We start from the raw sequence: 8480 nt of genomic DNA, 5'->3' as shown, positions 1-8480 counted from the left end.
TTTGGGGGAGTCTCAGTTTTATGTAGAACTAGGCAGAGACAAAGAGCAACTTCAAATAATTCATGTATCCCGATGAGTTAAGCATGAAAGCATATGCAGGACTTATCATGTAGTATTTGAAGGTTACAGAAGAAACTATGGATTACAGAAACAAATAATTTTTTAAAGTTTGTTTTCTGCTCCCCTCCTCCACTCACTCCCCCAGATGCCCCTTGATGGACCTAGTACACTGGGCTAAAAGGGTATTAAAACGTTAAAAGAAAAAAAGAAAAAGTTCACTGGTTGATTCATCTCACTCCTTTTGCCTGGAGATCAGGCCAAACATCAAGCATGTTGGGAGGGGCACAATTTAAAGCAACACTATTATAGACTGTAAAGCATTTGCCAGCAATTTACAATGCAAAACGACAAGTAACAATTCTTGCCAAAGATAGCAAGCAGCAGCCTTCTGTAGCATTGGGTCGCCCATTATCAAGAGTCTAAGCATCAAGAAGAGCACAGGGCAACACTCTGACACCCTACAGAAATGATCCACAAGAAGTCCGCTTCAGGGCTGCTCACGTTAACAAAGCTGGTACTGGCTAATATTCTGAAACGCGAATCCTGCTTTACACATATACACTGCCACCCAATAGAATCCCCACATTGCAAGGTAGATTAATCACTGCCCCCTTTTGCAGAGCTTAAAAAATTCCTTAAATTAAAAAAAAAGGGGGGGGGCGGTGGAGAAAGAGGCAAAATGAGAGAGCTTCTCAGAGTAACATTGTGAATGGATTTTTGGAAAGTCCTTGCTCTCTCTGGGATGAGACAGTGTGGCAGCAAACGCGAATCCCAGACGTCCGGGTCCCTTTTCAACATAGGATCCCTGTAGAGGATGCTCTCTACAGTAAAAGGCCAAAGAACTTTTAGAATTTAGTGTTGCGAAAAACTGAGCCCCTCTCATCTTTAGCTGCTCCCATAATCACTCTAATCCCCTTAATCCCAGCAACCTTCATCCAAAAAAAAAAAAAAAACAACCAATAATAATATATATATATGTATATATATATATATATATATGAACCCAGAAAAAAAACTTATTTACAAAGTTTACACAAGTATACACACCCAATTTTCTATGGGACACGCTTTGCCGCAGAGGAAAGAGGGTCAAGGCTCTGACATGTCTACACATCAAGAGCCCTAACTCCTAATGGAGGCGTATGTGAACCAGTCTTTAGTGTTCTGCTGCAGAGCACAAAGGCTTGTCAAATGGCTCCTGCAACGACAGACTGCTCTTTCCTTTGGGAGCGATGATGCTGTATCTACTCAGCCCAGAAGAAATTTTTACTTGGGATTTTTTTTAAATACATGTTATTTACAGTGCGGATGAACTGCAGTTGCATATCAACTCCTCCACATAAAGAAAAAGAAAAGGTGTTGAACATTACTAGTATGTTTCATCTTCCAGCCCTGGGCTTGAGTACTCACGTAGAACAGGAAGAGATAAGACTTCGACTCGAAACCAAAATGGAAAGACAAAAATATATCCGAAAAATAAAGAAAAGAGGAAGAAAAAAAATGACTATTGTTGATTCCTTGGGCTGTGTCTGAAAGATGATGTTCTGAATGGTCTCATAGCATAAGGCACTTCGCACAAATAAGGAATAAGCTCTTCAGGCTTAAAAAACGGATGGGTCACCAGGAGAAGTTGAAATGCACTCTGTGGAGAGTTGGGATTGCAGACAAGCTGTGTGTTCTTCTCTTCAGGGTTTCTCCCGTTCTCCTCTTTCTCTCCGCCTTCCTTGTCCCCCTCCCCCAGAATTTGTTTTTAAAAACCAGCAGTTAGTGCAACTAATGTTCAGTCAGCACACAGTGCAAACAAGTGGAACAAAAAAGGTATATTCCTTCTTTTCAGCTTTTTTCTCTTCACCACTTTAAAAAGAAAAAGAAAAAAAAAGACTGAGCTTTTAAAGTCTTCATAGTTCCAAAATAAAGATGAAAAACCCACAAAGAGAAGAGCATCCCGCCCAAACGATGTGTCGCAGATCCAAACGGGCCTTCTGTAGTTTGTCAAAGCCTAGAGAAGAGAAGAGCCCACAGTCATTCTTTCTGAAAGCAATACAGACTACAGTACAAAGGTTTTCACAATCCAAGTCTACTCAAAATATTCTTGTCAGTGGGTTCTATTGCGTCCTTTTCTTTGCCGACTGCACAATCCAAAGATTGCATTCAGGTGTTTTTGCTCAGCATTCCAGAGATAGGAGCTTAAAACTGGGAATTGGCAGCATTTATTAAAAACAAAATAATTACAGCAAGACTTAAAAAAAAATTTTTTTTAAATACCACGATTAAAAAAAGGTGTTACTACGAATGGAATAGAAACATTCTGCAGTTTATGCTTCACATCTGAATTAGGGCATTATGTTTGGCACTTAAATTAGAGAAAGAAGTGAAAGTAGAAATGATAACTTTAAAAGAGTTAAGAAAATAACACCTGGGGGGAGGTGGGGAGAAGAGGAGCTGACACCAAGGACTCAATAGAAAGTAAATGTCTAGAAAAGAATGATGGCAGCATATGTACAAACACGCCTGATGCAAGTGATATTTGGATTGTAACAAGAGTTGTAAGAGTCCCTAACAAAATGATCTTTTAATTAAAAAAAGAACACTTGGTAAATGTCTGTTCACTGCACACTAATCTTGCATATTAGTTTCCTTCGAGAAATTTGGTTTTAATATTTTCCTAGAGCCCAAGAATTACTAAGTACAGAAAAATGAAATTTACAGGCTGTACAGGAAATAAGCGTAGGCATTTTTAAAAGGCAGTAAAAGTTATCCTCATAACCTAAGCCCACTAGATATTAAAAGTGAACAACAAAAACAGAGGGAATGAATAAGAAATATGTTCATATTTTTATAGTGTTTTCATTTTGTGGGTTTATCATAAATACTATTCCCGTTATTCAGGGAGATTGAATTAAAAAACCAGCATTTCGATTCTCTAATGAGACACCCTCACTAAGCTAGTTGCTGTTTATAGTCATTTATACCAGTGTCATTTTACCCCGTATTGCTACTGCCCATGGTAGGATAACAAATTTCCTCCAGGAAAAAGAGGGCCTTGAGCAAGTCTTTCCTTTAATCTTTAAACAGCCTGCTCCCTTGACCTTCTGTGCGGTACGGTACGCACATGCTCGTTAAGGTTTCTCGTCTTCTACAGGCTCGCTGTGGTATTCTGCCACATACAGGCTCTTGTCGATGTTGCTTGGGATGGGTTTAATTTCTGTTCCCAGCTGCTCCTCAATACTTTTCAGGTTGAAGCGATCATCGTATGTGATCAAGTTGATGGCCAAGCCAAGGTGACCAAAGCGACCTAACAAAAACAGACACAATAAAAATCAAGCTCAGTATGAGAAAGACTATCAAGTCTGTAAGCAAGAAAGCGCACAGGCTCCGCGTTTCTGTTCAGTGTCGTTCTGAGTACACGAAGCCACTTCCTTGGTCAGCTCACACACACTACCCTTCACCTTCAGTCAAACCGCCCGAAGTTGTACTTCAAACACCCCTTTTCAAATGACCACAGCAGATGCTCCTTTGCTTCAAAAGTTAGCAAAATACAGATGCTACTGTACAACAAAGTTACAATTAATAAAAAAGATCCTCAATGTGCTAGTTTTATTTAAAATTAAGCAAGTAGTAAAGTTATTATAACTTTTAATTGATGCTCTAGATGTATTAGAAATCAATCAATCTTCAGTACCAAACAACAAAATTAGCTCCAACTCATTGTTTCGCCTTTATCCTGAGCTCCTATTCCACAAAGGGATACAATTTAGTTGCTACACTTCTCAAAAAAATGTCCATGAAGAATACCTTCCAAATTCTTACCTGATCTTCCAATACGATGGAGATAGGTCTCTGCCAGCTTTGGGAAGTCAAAGTTTATCACCACATTCACAGCTTGTATGTCAATACCTCGGGTAAACAGATCTAAAAAACACCATTATTTTATCTTTCAATTTAAACTCAAATTTTTGTACAATTCAGCCATATTAATTTCACCTACTTAGTGCAGGAGACAATTACCAGCATTAATTGTTAAGTAAAACCTCAGCTTTCAGCTCACTGCCATCGAGTCAAGGACACTACCACAAATAACGTGCTGCTCAAACCTCTGCCCAGTCTTTCACACAAGTTTTCAAAAGTGGTCTAAAGTGATCATGCAAATGGAGGTAAAAGCGAGGACGGTGGATAAATTACATCGGTAAACCTAGGGTTCCAGGTCACGCACCTATGAGTTGGTTCCAAACGAAACATTTGGATAGTGGCAGACACGTTTTCTGAGTAATAGATTTGTCTTAGTCTTATGAGGGTGCCTTTTTAGAAAGAGATACATTTTGTGCGATGGAAAAAAATAATTTTGAGGTCAGGGTTATTATCAAAATTTTAACAGAACTTTGGGATGCCTTCCCAAAACACTGAAGATTTACAGGAATGCTGCCCGCCATAGAACAACAGTTTTCAGATGGATCAATCTTTTTTTTTTCTGCCCAGCTTCCCTCCCACCCACCGGGATCAATCATTTTAGGAAGGAAGACTTCAAAGACTTCAAATTGAAGGAAGACTTCAAAGATGAGCAAAGAAAGGGAAGACTTGTCAATGAACAAAACAAAACTTGCGGCCAAAGTCTAGTAATTGGTGGAAGACCACCACAGAATAAATAGGTATTCAAGTTGGGATGTCACAGGGTTCACCGTTTTCCATTTTAAGCAAACATCTTGGCTGCAGCAAGTTTTTAGCAGGACAGGTACGAAACTATTGTGTAAAGATCAGCTAATTAACACCTGATCTTTCCATCAGTCTTTGAAGCAAGATCAAAGTTAATGAAGACGATTTCACTAGATGAATTTTAAATGGAGCTGAGTCTTAGATTTATAAATATAATCCAGAGAGCTAAGGCCAATCAAAATAGTGACTTCTGAGTGATGTGTTAGGCTACGTTCAAGGCTGAGAGGTCAGCTCAGAAAGCTAAGGAGATGTGACACATTTTTTTTTATTGTGGAGGGTGGGGGTTTTAATGATCCAAAGGGGGAAATCTTGGTAGATTTTTCTTGAAGGACACAGAACAAAGGCAGGAGCTTCTTAGGAAAAAGTTTTTAAAAAATGGAAAACTGCATTGTTGAGATAAAGGCCACAAAGTTGTGCCAAGGAGTATTTTCCTAATTGAACACTATACGAGCTTCTTCCTTAAGGATAACAGGGTTGTCCTACAAGTTTCACTGAGTGACCTTATCCCATGCACCCTACCCTGTAGCCCTGATCTTGCCACTTCAGACTTCTGCTCCCCAAACTTTAAAAGGAACACATCTGAGTCCCTTGATGGTGCCCAAATGGGTGTTTGTCATGGTGTAAATCAAAAACCACAGAATCCTTCAGGGAAGGGTTAGGATTAGAGAGATGAAAACAGTCTCTTCGCTTAAAATCCCTTCTATACAGAAGGAGCTTCAGGCAAAAACAAAAATAAAAACCCTGTGTTGGTTCCAGTGCACCTGTGTCAGACTCCAGGTGCTCCCAGGGTCTGAAGTGCACCACTGGGCCTTTCTTCTGAGGCACCTCGGGGTGGATTTGAAACTTTCAACTTTGCAGTAATCAACTGAGGACATTAATTGTGGGCACTGACCAGATACTCTCGACGAAACTTACCTAGTTTTTCTGTTTTCTTTTTTTAAAGGTCATTTTATTGAGGGCTCTGAACAACTCTTGTTACAATCCACACATCAATTGTGACACACACATTTGTACACATATTGTCACCGTTCTTTTCTAGACATCTACTTTCCGTCGAGCTCCTCCTTTTTCCCCTCCTTCAACTTACCTAGCTTTTAAAGCAAAGTTAAAATCCCATCTCTTCTTGGGCCATCTCACCGAGTTATTTCCCACTCCTCTGAATATTTAAAGATACTAATAATACCTCACAAAGGTAAGTTTTGGGTTTTTTTGTGTGCAAGTTACCTTAAGTCCCTTTGTTGGACCAGGTCAACACTTGTTATTACTAACAGAATGATACTGCGACACACTCATGCCCATTTGTTGTTGTTCATCAGCAAAGGTGGCTCTGGACTACAACTGGCAGAGTTGTGCACGTGCAACATGGGTGACTGTATAATATACAAAATCCAAAATATTAACTCTCTAGCTTTTTACCAAAAATATATTTATAGACACTACCATAGAATGTGTCTGCTATCCTTACCTACGTGTATGAAATTGTACAAAGGGAGCTGGAAAAAGAGTAAGACTCACCAAAGGTCAGGGAATCTCGGTGAATGAGGGGGGACCATTCAGTAAAGGAGGGTGAGAATGGTTCTACAACTCTTAAGAATGTAATCAATGTAACAGAGAGGTACACAGAGAACTTAATTGGTCTATGTTTTCTTTTGGATATAGGCAGAAACAATAAGTAAAACTAGTTATTTAACTCAGACGTTATGCTTAGGATGTCAATAATCTAATATCCTTTCAACTGAACCACGAATGATTTTGATTACTTCAATATTTAAAAGTCTGTTGACATATTTAAGTGTGTTACTGCAGTTAATTATCTTCAAGATGTTAAGGCAAAGTTGTTAAAAATAAGCAAGATACTTTATGGTCCTATTCTTACAAATTAATATATATAATATCATTAGAAAAAAGTGTTCATTTCTAATAGCCTCTTTAAAATTTGATGATAAAATCTTGATGGTGGTTATAAGCAAAAATCAACTGAACAATACAGTTAAGTCCAGTATTAGGTATTTTATATATATGAGCTTCAAAATTTAATGGAAAAATGAAATCAAAAGATAATGGAATTTCCCCACAAAAGGCCTAGTCTAGGTCACTAATCTAATAAGCTGTTAATACTGTGATTATTTTTCCCGTGTAGAGATCAGGGAATCTCTAGATGGTACAAATGGTTTGGGTGCTCAGCTGCTAAATGGTAACACTGGATGTTCAAATCCACCTAGATGTGCCTCAAAAAAAAAAAAAAAAAAGGAAAAGGAAACAGCTTGGTGATCTCTGCTTTCTAAGAAGTCAGCATTGAAAACTATGCAGCACACAGGGTTACGAGACAGGAAATCAACTTGAGGGCAACTGGTTTCATTGGTACAGATGGGAAGGAACTAAATTCTTGTGCTTTCTTTGATGAGGGTCCATCTACTCTTCCGCCTCTTCTCTTTATTTTTCTCCAGATAGTGAGATACACAATTATAGACTCATCTGCTTCTGGAGGAAAGCTTTTTTTAAAAATTAAAAGTCTACAATAATAAGCCATTTCTAAAACATACCCAATTTCTTAGTAATATTCATTCTGTGTTGCTGGTTCATTCTTATATATTAAAGTTATTCTGAAAATACAATCTCAGGAGTGGTTTAAGAGCTGGCTTAGAGATGGTTTAAAGTGGTTTAGTGATGAAGCATGAATGTCAGTTAATTAGCCTGCATTCTCAAGGCTGGAAACGCCAGTACTACAGGAGAACGTGCTGGACTGTACCACAGGCTGCACACAGGGAACAAAACACACAGAGCAGAACTAGGGGGAAGCAAAAGGGGCAAAGGAAATGCAAAATACTCACCAGTGCAAACAAGATTTCGGCATAAGCCATTTCGAAAATCATGAAATACACGATTTCGATGCTCCTAGGGGAAAAAAAGGAATACATTTGGTTTAATTAAAAATGCCACCCTCACAATTTTTCTTATGTTTGCGTGCACTGTTTTAGCCACTCTGTCAATCCATCTTAGTGGCTTCATGGCTTCCTCTTTTTCAATGATCCGCTAAGTATATTTACTATAGTATATAAGGCCTACACCTTTCTTTTAAACAGAAGACGACTCGGCTTAAACATGTACTATCTAGCCTTTTTAGTTATTATACAAAAAAACACTAAAAAGAACTTTCAAATTAAAAAAATACTTATAACATTGACTCTAGGTTAAGGTGACCAGATTTAAAGCGGGACACCATTGACCGGGGGTGGGGCGTGGGGGTTCTTGATTAAAATTTGTTCTATATGGACCAAATAGACCCTTCTCTAGCTTGTCGTGCATTCTTTCCAAAAATCAGGACTTTTTTGAAATGCCAAAAATCCCCCAGAAGAATTTATTTCAAAGGACAGCATTGAATCTGCTGTTCTGGGAGAGGGACATATCTGATTGGAGCACACAGGAGCAGATGAAGGGGGAGGAGAGACTGGAGCACATCCTGGCCCACCAGTCCTTGAGGACCATGACCCCAATTAGAGCAGCCAGTCCACAGAGAGGACCAGATGGCCAGTCCCACTATGAGGCAGGACGCCCCTCACTGACCCATGGCCCTGCGGGGGACAGCAGCACCAGAGACACAGTGTGGGAATTGCACCGATCTGATCCCACCACACCAAGGCAAAGCACTGGGGGAGTGCAGCGGAACAGCAAGGGAATGGAGCAACAAGGTCCCCAGGGAATGCTGAAGG

The 8480-nt window shown here is 39.3% G+C and overlaps 1 protein-coding gene across 2 annotated transcripts in view; it reads right to left on the bottom strand.

The window, feature by feature from the left end:
* Positions 1-1058: 1058 nt before the first annotated feature.
* DDX6 (DEAD-box helicase 6) overlaps positions 1059-8480 on the bottom strand; it is a 33749-nt gene continuing 26327 nt past the window's right edge. The window contains exons 10-13 of one of the 2 annotated variants that reach the window (XM_045283595.1): positions 7602-7665; positions 3871-3972; positions 3169-3355; positions 1059-2059 (exon numbers count right to left, since the gene is read on the bottom strand). In XM_045283595.1, the coding sequence (XP_045139530.1) occupies positions 3180-3355; positions 3871-3972; positions 7602-7665 (342 nt within the window). In that variant the 3' untranslated portion in view covers positions 1059-2059; positions 3169-3179. The remainder of the gene's footprint in view (positions 2060-3168; positions 3356-3870; positions 3973-7601; positions 7666-8480) is intronic. The other variant, XM_004712778.2, reaches the window with a different exon arrangement.

The sequence above is a fragment of the Echinops telfairi genome, unplaced genomic scaffold (assembly GCF_000313985.2).
Source record: "Echinops telfairi isolate 266 unplaced genomic scaffold, ASM31398v2 ScPeMD7_7463;HRSCAF=8501, whole genome shotgun sequence".
NCBI lineage: Eukaryota > Metazoa > Chordata > Mammalia > Afrosoricida > Tenrecidae > Echinops > Echinops telfairi.
The sequence above is the reverse complement of the archived record's forward strand: the minus strand, read 5'-3'. Positions and strand labels throughout refer to the sequence as shown.